This window comes from Camarhynchus parvulus, chromosome 3 (assembly GCF_901933205.1).
Source record: "Camarhynchus parvulus chromosome 3, STF_HiC, whole genome shotgun sequence".
Lineage (NCBI taxonomy): Eukaryota > Metazoa > Chordata > Aves > Passeriformes > Thraupidae > Camarhynchus > Camarhynchus parvulus.
In genome coordinates this window covers 95,226,917-95,243,663 of record NC_044573.1, presented here as the reverse complement: position 1 = coordinate 95,243,663, position 16,747 = coordinate 95,226,917, and the positions used below count along the sequence as shown (strand labels likewise).

The following is a 16,747-nucleotide window of genomic DNA, read 5'->3' as shown; positions in this document are numbered from 1 at the left end:
GTTGTGGCATACTAAATAAAAGCAGATGGCAGACATGGCCTTTTACATTAGGTCACACATGCAATGACAACTTCTCACACAAGCTTAGGAAAGCTAATTCTACAATTCAAGAAATAATTAGGTACCCTGGAGAGATCAGAGAACCAAACATAAACAGACTTTTCAATTCATTTCCTTCAAAATATCCTATGGTGTTAAAATACCTATTACTTTAAAGCACTTTGCATAATTTCTAGAGCTTTTTTATGTTAAAAAAGAAAGGAAGGAAAGGAAGGAAAGGAAGGAAAGGAAGGAAAGGAAGGAAAGGAAGGGAGAAAGAAAGGAAGAGAAAGAGAGAGAGAGAGAAAGAGAGAGAGAGAGAAAAGAGAGAGAGAGAGAGAGAAAGAGAGAGAGAGAGAAAGAGAGAAAGAGAGAGAGAGAGAAAGAGAGAAGAGAGAGAGAGAGAGAAAGAGAGAGAGAGAGAGAAAGAGAGAAAGAGAGAGAGAGAGAGAAGAGAGAGAGAGAGAGAGAGAGAAAGAGAGAGAGAGAGAAAGAGAGAAAGAGAGAAAGAGAGAAAGAGAGAAAGAGAGAAAGAGAGAGAGAAAGAAAGAGAGAAAGAGAGAAAGAGAGAAAGAGAGAAAGAGAGAAAGAGAGAAAGAGAGAAAGAAAGAAAGAGAGAGAGAGAGAGAGAGAGAGAAAGAAAGAAAGAAAGAAAGAAAGAAAGAAAGAAAGAAAGAAAGAAAGAAAGAAAGAAAGAAAGAAAGAAAGAAAGAAAGAAAGAAAGAAAGAAAGAAAGAAAGAAAGAAAGAAAGAAAGAAAGAAAGAAAGAAAGAAAGAAAGAAAGAAAGAAAGAAAGAAAGAAAGAAAGAAAGAAAGAAAGAAAGAAAGAAAGAAAGAAAGAAAGAAAGAAAGAAAGAAAGAAAGAAAGAAAGAAAGAAAGAAAGAAAGAAGAAAGAAGAAAGAAAGGAAGGAAGGAAGGAAGGAAGGAAGGAAGGAAAAATGTCTCCTAACTCACCTTCCTCTTACAACCCAGAAAAAGCATTAAAATTTTATTTAATCACGAAATTCTGAACTACATCTCTGACCTGGAATGCTGCTATATTTCTGATGCAGAAACGATGAAGACTAAAATTATGATCAACATTAGAAACTTGTTTCTCATATCATTCTCATGAAACCCATAACAGTCATTCATTACCCATAACAGTCATTGCTATGCAGAGATGAAACAAAAGCAGTATAATCTTTAGAGAGTTAAAATCTTATAATAAACCTCTTAAGCACATCAAAAGTTCTGCTGTTCACACAAAATTCAAGAAAAAGCTTTCACTTTATTTCAAATGCGAAAAAAATCTTTTGTCAAATGCCTGCCACAGGCACCTTGTCAAACAAAATGCTTTTCTAAGGAGGCAAAGAAGGAGGTTAGTTTACAGAAGACCAGAATACAAATGTATAGTATTTCCTTGTAAACATTGACATTATGTCTGTAAGGACAGATTATTTCAAACTATGGGCCACCACTGCAAGATCTGCAGCAGTGTTTTAGCAAGTAAGAGAGTAACTGGAACCCAAAGAATGAGGAATCCCATCCCTGGCATAACTACAAAGACTGTAATGCTTCCTCCAAGTTATACCAGACTGAAATGGCCCTAGGACAGGTTATATAGTAAGCTGCTTGCTCATAGTTCTGAAGGGAAAAAAGGCATCTTGAAATGTCCTCATGTAAACATTTAAAATGCAATGGAAGTCACATCTTAGAAGCACCTAATTTCCCCCACAGCCTATAGGATATTTTCTGAAACAGCTGGTTCAGGTGTTGACATCTGTTCTTGGCCAGATGAAATGTTCCTCTGTGCTGTAAGTCACTACAGGCAGGAATTAGAGCAGAAGGCAGTTTGGCCATGTCCTCAGCCCACCTTTCTGATACAGCAGCCCTCTGTGTAACAGTATACAGATTCAGGCCACCCACAAACCAACAGGCATGCTGCACTGGCTTTAACAAAAAGACTGCCAGAATCTGTGTGGTTTTATGCACTTTTGACACACTTCAGGATCTGTGCTTTTCCCAGAGGTGAAATGCTTAAGGAGGGAAAGAAGCCACTCTAGTTCAGAGTGAGTTGAGACAGACCAGCTTGCATCCATGCTGGTGACCATTCCATGCCTCTAGGAAAAGGCACATGCAAAATTGTAAGTGTGAAATGGTGCACAGCATTGCAATCTGAACACCACCAGGATGCAGCCCTTCCACAGCTCCTGTGCTAGATTTTGTGGCTAGCACAAAATTTACCTTCCCTTTGTTTCAAGGCACAATGGCTGAACCACTCAATATGTTTAAAGATTTGATGCCTTTCTCACAGATCTGTTTTATTCGGCCTTTTAATGTAACATATATAAGAAGACCTTACAGTATTTACAGCTGACCTTCCTTTAAGTTTTCTGGGATGGTTTTCATTCTCACTGAAATTTTGAAGACTTAAACCTTTTGTAGAATTCTCACAAACAAAGTTACAGGATGCATTTGCATGCTAAGAGAGTTTCACTATCTTATTGATTTCCTGTTCATCAATTAAGTGGAACAATAATAAGAATGAGAATACATTCCATTTAATTTGCATCTCACTTGGTTGCCCAGATAAGTGAAACACTGAGTAGAATCAACTGAGAGGTAATCCACAGCATATACTGTAATAACTCTTTACTTAAGAGTTTTTACCTTAAAAACTTGTCATTAATTATAAGTAATTTATTATATATTATTAAATATATGTCATAGGACTGCCAAAGAGAATTAAATCTGTGCAGAATAAAGAAGAATAAACAAAGTACATTTTGGATTTTTTAAACTTCATATTCAAAGTTTTTTGCAAAATGTAATCCAATTTATCAACCATATACTTATGAGACTTAAACTTACCAAATTTTTGTCATGCAACATCTCAGAGGAAATACTCATTTAAGTTCAAGGATTTATCCACAGAAGCATCAACAGGACTCTTTGACCCTCAATACAGTATTGAAAAGCATCCAAGTATGTAAACTAATATTTGAAAGAAGAGTAAATATACAAGTAACTTTCTCTGACACTTTAAATGTAACTTTGCAACTTTGCCATAATTAAATTGTACTGCTCAGGATAATGGTAAGAGGTAGATGTAGCATGAAATGTTCCCTCCTCTAAACAACGCCATGCTTTGGGCAGAAGCAGCATCCCACTAGCCATCATTCCCTTCATAAGTGATACTGTGGCCAAATGTAGAGGGCAGAGACCTTTCATTCTGACTGTGTCTGCAGTGTTAGCTGAAGTCCAGGACAGCTTTGGTACAGTAGCTCCACAACAAATCCATTTTTTACCCAGGTTACCGTCTACACTGTTGAGGAGAAGCCAACACTGTGATATCCGTTGACATCCAGAGGTCTACGATGCCCAAAATTCAAAGAAAGTTGTTGTTGGAGGAGGAGGGGTAAACAAAGAGGTATCAGACAAGAACCTGGCCATGTTATTTAGGAAGACAGGGCTGGATGCCAGGAGAAGTGAAGAGGCTTGGAGCTTATAAAATTTGACTGGGATATGTAGTCTGCAAGCATGACAGAAAAAGTGCTGCCCTGTACAGATCATGCTGCGGAACTGGGCAGGGTCAAAAAGTTTTGTCACATTCATCTAGAGGCTTAGGTTTACTAGATAAAAAGTATCTGCCAAGATGGAAATGTGCTCTGCCCTTTTGACTCTGCTATAAACATTCTAACGTTAACTAACCCCTTTAGCTCTACCTTGAATGTAAACTATGATACCACTTGTGGAACATGTCTGAAATGATGTATAAAAAACATGTCCACTGATTGCTAAACATAGCATATAAACTGAGACAAGGACATTTCATCCTACCATTAAGAGCTACAGAAAGTAACACATTATTTCCATTGCAGTCATGTAAAATGAATATGACAGAAAATCGACATTTTAGTTACTATAACTAAACTACGTAGGGTAACCAAAGTTACATTTCAGCATAGGCAGGACAGAAATATCTTTAAAGACCAGAAAATTATTTAGCTGAAAGTAACTTAAGATGCTGAAAACAGCATTCTCCTCTAACTTTAGGTTGTGTGACATTTGAGTAGTAAATGCAAGGTACTCTCAAGGTTTTCTCTTTATAGTGAGGCACCTCCAGAGATGAAGTCAGCCCAACTGACCAGAGCCCCTCAGAAGTCTCTCAGAGGGGCTATGGCACCAAATCTTGGGCAGCTGGATACTCAGTCTCTGTTGCTAATGTTGGGAAAACATGTATTATTTCCTAATTACAAAGCAACATGTATGAATGCTGGCCTGCATATACATGAAGTTTGCTCAATTTGCTAGACACGTATTGAACTTTAAGTGATTACTTCAATATTACAAGCTCTCTGCAAAACCACAGGGTGCAATACAGGCTCTCAAAATGTTAGCAATTTACAGGTTAAATAATTGAAGAAAAGCAAGGGATGAAAAAGCAGAGGCAGAGGTCAGTATTTTCTGTAGAAACTAAATTAGATTACTAAATCTCAGCAAATATGAAAGAAAGCGGTTTAAGCAGCTTAGGGAGCATGACTAAATTCCACTGATTAGGAATGACACTCCCACATTTGAGAATTCCTTCCCTTGGCCCACCTGCTATGATGACTGACTTAGAAAGGTTTAAATCACAAATTAGTTTGGTAATTACTTGGATTGGTTAGAGCAATGTGAAGAAAACATAAGGTTAACCAAGAGTGAGGTGGAGAATATGTTTCATTTAGAAATAAAATGCAAAATTTCCACATTGCTCGAGTTGTTTTTCCAGTTTACTGAACACATGAATAGCAAAAGGGGTTTTTTTCCCCCTACCCACTCAGATGGAAGTTGAAGTTTTTTTTAAGGAAAAGCAATAATAGACTAAAGTGATACTTTTTAAAGTAAGTTTCTCCTAAGGATCTATGTCAGAGGTGAGGAAAAAGTCTCTTAACACTTGAGTTTGCCATGAGTTTTTAACTAGAGATAGAAATCTTGTTTTCAAGTATTTAGTATTTCAAATATTTCGTATCTGCCCTGTGAAACTGTGAAAGTTTACAGATTCACAGAAAGCCAAAATTTGAATCTTCTTTAGTAAAAATATCTTCCAACTACATTCCAACAGCTGTTTAACAATAAAATACACTGAAATAACATGGTTTATGACAGAGGACTCTACAAGCTATTTGGCAAACAGTACAAAAGTATTATTTGTCCCACAGAGCCACTGATGACAGTGCTCTCTTGTGTAACCTTTCAAAAAACTACACACTAGTTGATGTGAAAAATTTCTCTCAAAAAATGTCTTTTGCGAGTAGAAAAAGCTGAAAAGCCCCATGATTTTTAAATATAACACAAATGTGGGCATGCAGGTTTTCCCTAATGCAAATACCAGCCTGCTGCCCCTATTAGCAGAGTCAGTCTTGTTATCCCCTCACAGACCTTCCCCAGATGTCTTTTCCTCTGGAGCTCTGGCCCTCCGGGAGCTACTAGCCATGATGCCTCACACAGTTGCAATAGCAAAGAACAGGGGTAAGTGAAATAGGGGTGTGAGGAGGATTTCATGTGGCTGTTGCTGTGCAACCAATATATTAGGGGACTGCAATTCCCCATTTCCTGCAAAATATCAAGGTTTTTCTTTCTCCAAGGAATAAGCCCAAGCACTCCTGACTTCTACCTGAGTCTTCTATAGCAAAAATAAAATGAAGCATAGGGAGAGAGGAAAAAGGAAAGAACTGCAGATACTTATAAAGTGGGTAACTCAAATTAAGAAGAAATAGGCCAAGAACAATATCTGAATAGGTAAATTCCTCAGGCTTTGAAAGCATTTGGTTGTGCAACTTTCATCTAAAACAAGCAAGTGTTAAAGCTGTGAGAAAATTTCAAATAAGGAAATCAACATTAAAAAAAATGCATATGAAAAATTCTCTTTAGAACAATTATAATTGAATTATAATTGCTTTTCTCAACTTATTGCCAAATTGTCTAGTTTTAGAAGTTTGAAAATCATGCCACATAGAATTATTTAACCAGCAGATTTTTTTTTCCCTAGAAATAGAAGGGTAGATTCCTAAAAACTGAAGTTCAAATGTATCTGCCACATGTATATGCTGCAGAAGAAAGAGAAAACCTTCTTTATTCTTCCCTGGCAATAAATATTGACTCAGCTTAGACCAAAGCTCTCTGAAGTTCAGTAGTTCAACACTGTGTCCATCCTAAACAAAAAAGCCCTCATCATTCCCCTTTTTGTGTAGGTAAAGTGTTCCTAAAAAAGAAACAAAATAAAATTAGAGCATTATTCCAGTCATATGCTGCCTGTAGTCTAAAGCTGCCTCTCTGATGAGAGCTAACATAGTTATTATCCAAGACTCTTTATAGCTTTAAGGGAACTACAGATGAGAAGTAGCTCACTGTTTGATGGACCACATACAAGCTTACTTCAACATCAATAATTTACCTCCTTTCTCCATGTTGTGTTGACCAAAAGTTTTCTTTCTATGCTTTGGTTCTAATGTTTACATGTTTTCCAAAATGAGTGCACTTTGTAAACACAGAGAAAATAAAGGCAAGGAATCCAGATGTCTAGCTGGCCTTTAGAGTGATAAAAGAAAAATCATTCTATTTAATCTGTTTTAAGTATTTCTGTTCATCTACAGGGTTACTAATAATTAACCTTATGTGTCAACCCCTGTTCTACGGACTGCTGATTTTGTAAATTCATGTTCACATTGAAAGGATTAAAAGAATAGTTCAGCAGATTACAGTGCATTATCAGAGTGGGCAATTACTTTGGTCTGATTCAATTATAATTCTTGCTCCTGTCACAAGTGTACAGTATCAGCCTAAGAACAGGGCTGAAAACCTTTTCAAGTGTACCCAACACTTTTAAATATAAAGAACAAAAATAAAGACAAAAACAAAAACTTGTTTGCAAGTTGGGTTTTTGGGAGGCTGAAGATGCCTATATTCCATCCTAGTAAATGCCCTTACAATCTCCTTTCTGTATCATCCCTAGGCAGCTGTGGACACAGCAGCAATGCAAAAACTTTCCAAAATAAACATGATCTCATGAATACATCTAGCACCTGATAGTATAAACCACAGGGAAAAAAAAAAGGAAGAAAATGGAATCTGTTACTTGGGTGACTGCTGGTGCACGTTTAGGAGCTAATTCAGAAAAGATATTCCTGACCCTTAGAAATATATCACAGCCAGTACCTCACTAAACCTTGTATGAGAATAACTCTACAACTGCATGAGCAAAACTTGTGTCCTTGTATTATAGCAGAAGCTCAGGAAACTCCAGGAAATCATCCCCAGGGTACCAGTGACAAGAGGGAAGCCTGGAAAAGCAATTGCTTACAGAGCCTGAAGCCCGGTTAATGTCATCAGAGTGAATACTTGTGCATGAAAATTTTCTTCAAATCACTGATCCTCTCATCCCTCTCCATCCAGAAGGATTAACAGCAAAGGGAAATTAGATCAGCCTTACGCAGCTTCAAACTATGTCAGGTTCCCTCTAGAGAGAATCAGAAAGCAGTACCCAACACTCTCCAGTATCCAGTCACTCTTTGTCCTCTAAACTGAGCCTTAATAAATACCATCAGTTCACTTTTCTTAGCAGATTTATTTCCTGCTGCAAGCTACCTGCCCAGCAGCAATTTCTCCAGTCTTCCAAATCTTTCTAGTGTTAAGGAAAATCTCCAGGGAAAGAAATTACAACAGCACTGTTTCCAATGAAAGATAAATGCTATTCTTCACACCACTATATCAATGTTAATAATGCCAACCAGACTGTTGCAGCGGAAGAACAGGAGTTTTTCCCAGCTTTTTATCACAAAGCACACTTATTCCCTCTGTTTTGGCTTTTACTCAGAATATTTAAATACAAAGACAAGAAGAATATAAACAAAGGTTAAATTTTTAACTTGTTACCAACATCAAAAATAATCACAGGACATTACTGGACATATATAGAACTGTATTTCTCTGTGTGACAATGCACATCTCCTCGGTAGAGAAGGTAAAGAACTGGTATTTACCTCAAAATTAGAACTTATGATAAATAATAATTTTATCTTGTGGCTATAGCTTCAGCAACCCTATCCTGAGACACTGCAATTTTACGTATGCTCAATTAGAAATTTTTTCCATACTTACCGGTGGTCCCCGGGGTCCTGTTGGACCTGCTTCTCCCTCTGGGCCCTGCTGACCCTGTTTTGGGGAACAAATTTGAAATGCAACAAATTTGAAAAGTGATTTTTTTACACATTTTTCTAAATCTTTTGCATAAGATTAATGGTTTTACCTGTTTACCAGGATTTCCCATTAACCCTGGCACCCCAGGAGGACCTTTATTACCCTGTTGGGCAGAAGATGAAAAATATTAGCAGAGTCAATGGTTTGCACTTCCATTTTGAAGTCAGAAATTAAAATAAGCAAAGCTGTAATGTCTAAACACAATCAGCCTGTGTTAATGTTATAACTTCTGCTTTATTTTTGGTGTTCTTTTAACTTTGACCAAAACTTTCTATCTAATTTTTCAAAAGTCAGATTTCAGTTCCTTTGCTGTTTATGTGCTAACAAAACCCAAAGAGATTTGATTGCTGCTTTCAAATCACAGAAGGCAATATCACTCCATGTAATTTCAGACAAAAATCATGTCTCAGTCTAGTTTTCTATTTCAATTACTTACAGCTAAACTCAAACATCATTGTCTGAAACATTCCACGGTCTCAATCTTACAACAATTTTTTAAACTAAATTGGAATTGATGCTGCAATTTGGTGCTACCCAAATGGAGATAACAACCTCTGTGATTGAATCAGCTTAGGGTGGCTATAAATACTATTCTTATCACAAGATGGTTCATTTCAAGATGCAGTGAGGTAGGCACATCAAAATCTTTCTCTAGCAATGATTTCCAGAATTTTAAAAGGAAATGGCCTTCTTAAGGTATTACTTAATGCCTAGAATAATGAAAACCACATAATGTAGCACACAAATCATGAAAATGTACAGGCCAAAGCTGAATAAAAACTGTATTTAATTCCTTCATCCTAAGGTTTGTCTCTTAACATGAGAAGGTTAGTACAATTTCATAGAATACTTTAGAACTTTAGATACTTCAGCATTTTATTTGTGCTTTAGATAAGAAAGACAACACTCAAGATGTTTTTACCTTTGGGCCAGGAATGCCTTTCATACCTGGAGAGCCTGGGAAACCCTGAAAGAAAAAAGATTTACATTATTTGTTGTTAAGGTGACTGGAAATGGCGTTAAAAAAAATAAAAATCTTTCTCATGCTTGAGTATTTCTAATCCTTTTATTTGATATTAAACACTTTTATTCAATAAGGGATCAAGCTGGAATTCTTTCTGTTTACAAAGTAACAGATAAGGAGTATTATTCTTACTTCATAAATTGCAGAAGGAGCATGGATAGGTGAGGAGTTGTGACTTTTCCTGTCTTAGACTAGAAATACATTCTTGTCCCAGTGTGCTGAGACTGGAGATGCAGAGTTTTACAGATACCTTCAGAAAATTTTTTTCCCTCCTCACTTCTCTGCAACAGCTCATAGCAAGTATGCTTTTACTAAACTGTCTTCCAAGCTTAGGATTTCACTTACTATTACAAACTTATGTCTAGTTCTGTTTTAAAACATCTCCATCACTGTTCCTCACAATAATTACTCCTATAGCAAAGTGTTTTAAAGAGGTTTCCATTCAGCTTTTGAAAATTGGTACAGTTTTCAGACTTAGTTAATGCACGAGGATTACCTTCTGAAAGAGCCCATAAAGCACCAGTGATTCCCTGTAAGTTCCCCACAGGGACTACACTGGAGACCTCCAAACCACCCACAGAAAGAAGCACGAGTGTGATGCATTCCAGATGTTCTGAGCTGGCAGAATATCAAAGAATGATTGTTCATGGAAGGTATGTCAGACTAGCAGCTCAGCTTTTCCTGCCCAGTTTGGGAATAGCTGGGTCCTAGCCAATACAATGGGACCAGCTCTAATTATGGGGTCACACCATAGGATCCACGGGGTCTCAGGTAGGAGAAACACAAGAAGAGTCACACCCTGGCCACAAATGTTTTGTGAGGCCAAGTTCCCCACAATGGCATCACGAGGAGGTCTAGAGTGCTGTGCAAAGGTTTTGCACACACATAGCAGAATTTCCCCTCGCATTACGCACACTCTCCCCTGAGCTTTTTGCTTAGATTTTCACTAGAATTACTCCAACATCAAGAGTCAAATCAAGCAACACACAGCCTTTCTATGATTTGAACTGAGCCTACCTTTCAAAAGTAAAATACTCGATACTTACTGGCAATCCCTGGAGCCCTGTATCACCTGGAGCTCCAGGTTTTCCTGGTTCACCCTGTAAAACATTTTAAGTTGTAATTTATGCAAATCAAACATGATGGAAAATTTTATTTCTGGAACACAGAGCTGACATACTTTTGGATCTGTACTACAGAAATGTTAATTCAATTACCCTAATAATGTGCATAAAGCCATGAGCAGCAGCCACAAATTAATGAACAAATCTGGGGCACTACCAAAGCTCATAAATGTGCCAATTGTGTCTTACTTTAGCTCCAGGCATGCCAGGGATCCCTTCACGGCCATCAACTCCTGGTAAACCCTTGAAAAAAGAAAAAAAAATTACTGTAATTTTGAAAAGATTTTGCTCAAGCCCTAATATGCAAAGTAGCATTGAATGAAGCAAATAAATAGATTAAATATACATACAGGCTCTCCTTTAGGCCCAGGGAGGCCATTTATTCCTCTTGTACCTTGAGGACCCTAAGAATAACAACAATATTTAAAAATTAAGCTAAAGAAAATGAAATGACAGCTGAAAAGAATGTCAATGCATACTCATTCAGATACACATTATTTGGAGAGTACCAGTTATGCACTATTTATATGCTATTAAGTAACTAAGGTTTGCAAGTCAACAAGAGTCAAAATTTGTCTGTGCTCACCCTTTCTCCCTTCGGACCTGCCTCTCCTAGTGGACCTCTCTGTCCTTGATCCCCCTACAGAAAAAAAAATTAGAAATAAAACCAGAATAAACTTCTTGTATTTTCAGCTAAAACTCTAAGAAAATCAACAAATACAATTCACATTTGGTGAAAGTAGACAACTCAAAGTCACATATATTTAAAAATGCAGTTTTTTTAAAACTGCAGTTGACAGATCTATTTTAAAAAACACAGCTCAAGGCATCATCACCTAAGCATTCAGGAGTGTCAAAGCAAAGGATGATGTTGTTCAACAAGTGCAGTTACAAGCACAAATTCCAGCTATGGAAGCAGAGAGCAAGGAAGAATTTAAGAAAAAAAACAACCAACCAACCAAATACCCCAAACAAATAAAACACACACACAATAAAAACCTCCAACAAATATTGCCCAAATCGCCCTGTATAAGTTTTGTTCGGGTTTGATACCTGAAAAATTCCAAGCCACCCTAATGCACAGCAGAAAGAGGAAACCATAACATACTAAGAAGTTAAAATGGGTTCATCTACCTCAAATTCTTTGGGAACATTAAGACATTACTGACTTGATAACACTGTAATATCATTTATTCACCTGTGGGGAATCAATAGAATTGGATTAATCAGAGGCTTCTTTGATTCACAGCTGCAAAGCTGCACTAACTGGGAAATGTTTGGATAACCCCACACTCTACTTACAGGTGCACCAGGAAGACCTTGGGGACCAGGATCACCATCAAGACCACGAGCTCCCTACAAAACAAATAGATAACACAAGATTCACATAAGTTGTTAGTGCTCCAGCAATTCACAATCAAAGTGAATTGCTGGAGCACTAACAACTTACATGTCCTCCTGCTTCACTAGGAGCTACAAAGTCTCTACAGATGAGGGGGCTTTATAGCTCAAATTAAAAAAAAGGCAATTTTCTTCATTTATATTGTTTTTTTAATGGAGATATGAAAGCAAATATATTTAAACATTAAAAAATATCAGTCAAAAACAACATTCAGATCATTCTCTAAAATTCTAGGAAGGAAGTAGGCCTTTATATGCTACTTCAAAAAATCTCTGTGTCTTCTTTAAATATACTATATCCTTCACCACATAATAAAATCACATCAAATTATGCAGAGAAATCATCAAGTGCACTTCTGCTATTTTTATCACATATGTTTCAAGGAAACAATGCAATCAATACCCTGTAAATAAATGTAAATGGAAAGAAAAACATTGTTTTAAAAGAGATTTAGAGAGAACATGAAATTCCTTAGTCATACAGATGTAGTACACGTTTAAAGTAGACAAAACATTACAGAAAATGTAGGCAAATAACTGCAAAGAATTAGAACACACAAAGGCCACAAGAGGGAATTAAGATAGTAATAGCTTAGCAAACATGTCCAAGATGTTAGGAAGGATCATTCATGAGAAGATTCATAATCAGAAGAAATTTGATGTTGTCTCTGAGGACAGATGATCACAAGATTTACATGATTTGACTTCTGGAGAAGGAGACAATGGCAGGATTGCTGTGTTCTACTCCTTTCATAAATTTTTACTATATAGCTTTAACAAGATCACGACACTAGAAATGTAGCACACAGGTTTGAAATAACAGACAGAAACGCTTAGACAAACAAAAGGAAAATTGTCCAGCAAAGTAAGAACCCAATAAATATTAATCCCACTGACAGCAATTTAATACATAAAGATGTCAAGGAAAGAATGGGAAAAAGAACAAATTCTCACTAAAAACTCCTGACAAAAACTCAGATGATGGTGGCAGTAAAAGGCTTTAGGAAGATACAAATCACAGGGAGACTATTTAATAAATTTTAGCTTTAATTAAAATGTGCTATGGTTTATAATTGTTATAACTTGCTATCTTGCTAACTACAAACTTGCATACGTGCAAAACTACCACAAATGCAAGGAGTGGAGGCAAGGAGTAAAGACTACATGTCTGTCGTGGGTTTACAGGAAGCAGGTTTTCTGGGAGTGGAGTGGCCAGAGGCCAATAGGTGTTCAGATTTTAAATTGACACCAGGCTTGGCCACTGAGGGTGGATGCGCCTCTGAGAACACAGGGGTTAGAAGCAGAGCACTCCCTTGGGCTCTCTCTTTGATTTCCGGCCAGCAAAGAGGCAAGGCCTCCCCTGCCCGGCTTCGAGCTGGGCGGGGGAGAGGAAACCTGCGGCCTGGCAGAGGTAGGCCTGACCCCTCAAGATGGAAGGGTGGTGGGGGCACCAGGAGGCGTTGGGCAGCCCCCCCCCAGGAGAGACAGAGGGAGAGAGGCCCCAAGAGGATTTGGGCAGCCCCCCCCCAGCTAGAAGACGAGAGAGAGAAAGCTGGTACGGGCCTGTGGCCTTGAAGTGATATCGGCCTGTGAAGAAGGAGGGGGAAGGGGGGAGTGCAGCAAGGAAGGAGCCTGGCCGCGTGCAGAAGTTTGTTAACCCCTTTCTGGACAATGAAGACCTCACAGAGCATTTGGACCTTTCCCAGAGGGGAGATGGAGTGGATGATAAAGAGGAAATGGGCAAGAGAATGACAGTTGGAGCAGTGAGTGAGGCTGGGAGAGTAAAGAAGAGGCCGGAAAGAGATGATGGAGTAGCTGGTTGCTGGACTCTTTTTGGTACAGCCATGGACAGAACCATGCTTCCTCGCGACACAGAGGCTGCATGCAGGGGGGAGGCGATAGCTCAGAACTGAGAGGGTGCAGTTTTGGAGACCCCCCGGCCCCAGGGGGGTAGACAAGTATGGGGGGACAAGAGGTCCCGAGATGAGAGAAAACTGTGCTTTTTTTGGAACTGGTCAAAGCACCCTTAAAAGGATAACCCTTGAAGCAGCTCTGTTCCTTGTCCAGTGGTGAGAGCGCTGGGCATGCAAGGAAGAGGTCACCATGGCCCCAAGAAGGACTCCTCTCCTCTTGATGGACTGAAATTGAGTATTTACAGGGTGATGGGTGGAGACTTGAAATTTGGAAGATGTATTGGAAATGTGGTGGGGGGAGGAGGAAATGCTTTTTGTGGAGTTTTCATTTTCCAGGTGTGTGTGTGCGTGTGTGTGTGGTTTTCTTCCCTTTGTAGTTTAGTTAATAAACTTTTTTTTCTAAGGTAGAGGCCTGCTTTGCTTATTTCCTGGTCACATCTCACAGCAAACACCAGGGAAGTATATTTTCATGGGGCACTGGCATTGTGCCAGTGTCAAACCATGACAATGTCCTTCATCAATTAGAAGGACTGAGCTACCTTTCTTCCTAACAAGAAGCACAGTAGCTATGGAAATACAGCTGGCAGGAGAGAGAAAATACAGGTGAAATAAAGAAGAAGCTTAAATAAGCTTTTAAAACATTCAGAGGTGTATATTTTTTTTTAAATATAGGCAATGTTATAGAAAGAAAGGTTAACACTCACTTTGGTACCTTTAGGTCCCATTATACCAGTTATTCCTCTGATACCTAGAATGCCCTGAAATAGAAAAGTATATTCAAATTATGCTTAATTCTTCTCATCAGAATTGTCCTAGTTTTCAGACAGAAGACTCAAGAGTTCTACACCCTTTCTCTACAATTATTTTAACTATTTTCTTAGTATTAAAGGAGGACTCTAACTACTGCTGTATTAGAATTCTTAACTTAAATGGTAATTTGATATTTTACTAATTTTAGAATTTTAAAAAGAGTAACAGAACTATCAGGCTGTATTATAAAACCACAAATACACCATAAGGACAGAAAAAACCCACTGATTTTTCTTCTTGGTTACCTCAGAGTTGAAGCATTCTCACCCACAGCTTGTGTGAAAGAAACATGGCTAAATTTGCAAAAGTGCTAAGTTGTCCTAAGTGGAGGATTGGACAGATGAAGGAGATTTTACAAAGCCCCGGGGGCAGATAAAAAAGAGCAAGGTTTTTGAGAGCACAAGCACAAAGTTTATATGTCCACTAAGAGGCTAAATTGAGTCGACATCCTAATGCAGCAAGATGTATCATAACTATCATCACAGCTGTCATCACTTTCCTATCACTTTCCTTCAAAAGAGTCTTGTGGGAAATTTGGCTTCACTGTCTTCCTCTTCCCAAGAGACTGACACTGCCTGAGATGGCTCCTGCCTGCAAAGACCAACCCCTGAGCTATAACATGCTTGTCCTGCAGCTGCGTTATTGAAACAGCTACAGGCACTTCCCCACAGCATGGGCAAACCCAGCCCTCAAGCAGATTCTACACTGGCAGCCTCTACTTGCTCCTCACAAAGCTGGCTGGAATCTTGCACAGAACATTTGAAACCTTGTCAGCCTAAAAGGTGGGGAAAATCATGGTAATGCAACAAGCACTACAGCAGCCCCACAAGGGAGATGAACACAGCTTACTCTTGCTCCTAATATCACAGTTGGAAGCAAGCACACTGTGGTATCCAATACTTTGATAAATACTTTCTATCAAAAACAACACCTCTCCCAGGGGTGGCTGTCTTATGCAGATCTTGTCAGTGGAATTGGTTGGATTGCAAGTGCTGTAGTGTAGACTGGATACTCAACCCCTTTCATTCATTTATGTAAGGAGCATATAAGAATATACAGCAGTCTACAGACTCTCCATCTGTGCCTCTAAAGCATTCTCTGTCCTTTTTCACATGGATTATCTATCTGATATCACTTTCTGCATATTATGAATCCTAAATTTTAATAAAAATGAGTAAAATGAATTGGTCCCCACAGGCCTTTCAGACAGCAGAAGCCGCCTCTTACCCAAGTACTTTGTCTCCATCAGGGCCTCAGGGATACCTTTTCAGAATCAAGCATCAGAAGGAATGGATCCTTTCCTTTATTTAGTCTGTTCTTTACCTTTTTCTAGTCATAATCCAGAGGTTTATGTTGTCATATGTTTATGTTCATAGAGTATTTTGTAATTTAGCATTTAGATGTCATGTGCATTAAGGTAAGTTCCTGTATAGCATCAAATCTGGACAGCAATGGCATTAAATAAATACTTTTACGCTTCAGAAAAAAGCATGAGACCCCATCAGAAAATAAACCATAGAAATTAAACGTGTTATGCCTGTTTCTCCTACTTAAAATGACCCCTTTATTCTGTTCCCTTGTCCTTTTCAGTCACGGTAACTAAGAGCTCCTCACAGGGAATAAGCTGTAGAGGTATGTGTCATAATGAAGCACAGTTATTCAGGACAAGAAAATAACTAGATATGATTTAAGAATACTTCCTGTGCAAGCCAAAAGGCAAAAAACATCAGGGGAAAAAAACCCTGTTCTTCCGTGGTTGCAACTTCATCTTCAAATCTTAGCTAAGTCTGGATTTCACAGCTGATTGTGTTTCAAACACAATGAAGTCAGAGTCATCAAAATTATGAAAGAGAAGGTGAAAGGGAAAAAATGCAACTATTTTCACAATCTAAGCACAACACAATATTTAGGACATGAAATAGTTTTTAAAGATAGCCTTTCCATAGAACTATACGGAGCTTTGTGCCAAGCAATAATGTAGGTTTTGGAGGGACTTAAATAATTCTACTTTGATTTGTAGACAATAAGGCAGAATAAAGAGAAAGGTGTATGGAGGTTTTGTAATATCTATTTTCTGACAATAATAAGAAAAATATATATGTTATTATAAAAAAAAAATAGCAAGATTTTAAAAGGAAATACTTTACTGGAGGGCCTTGAGCTCCCACTTCACCACTGGGTCCTTGGTCTCCTTCTTCACCCTGGAAAAGCA

General features: G+C 38.2%; 1 protein-coding gene across 2 annotated transcripts in view; it reads right to left on the bottom strand.

The window, feature by feature from the left end:
* Window positions 1-16,747, bottom strand: part of COL9A1 (collagen type IX alpha 1 chain) — a 63,694-nt gene that overhangs the window by 16,594 nt on the left and 30,353 nt on the right. For both annotated transcript variants that reach the window (XM_030944685.1, XM_030944686.1), the window contains 10 exons: window positions 16,683-16,736; window positions 14,430-14,483; window positions 11,714-11,767; window positions 10,998-11,051; window positions 10,762-10,815; window positions 10,601-10,654; window positions 10,334-10,387; window positions 9,186-9,230; window positions 8,313-8,366; window positions 8,165-8,218 (listed from right to left, as the gene is read on the bottom strand). In XM_030944685.1, the coding sequence (XP_030800545.1) occupies window positions 8,165-8,218; window positions 8,313-8,366; window positions 9,186-9,230; window positions 10,334-10,387; window positions 10,601-10,654; window positions 10,762-10,815; window positions 10,998-11,051; window positions 11,714-11,767; window positions 14,430-14,483; window positions 16,683-16,736 (531 nt within the window). The remainder of the gene's footprint in view (window positions 1-8,164; window positions 8,219-8,312; window positions 8,367-9,185; window positions 9,231-10,333; window positions 10,388-10,600; window positions 10,655-10,761; window positions 10,816-10,997; window positions 11,052-11,713; window positions 11,768-14,429; window positions 14,484-16,682; window positions 16,737-16,747) is intronic.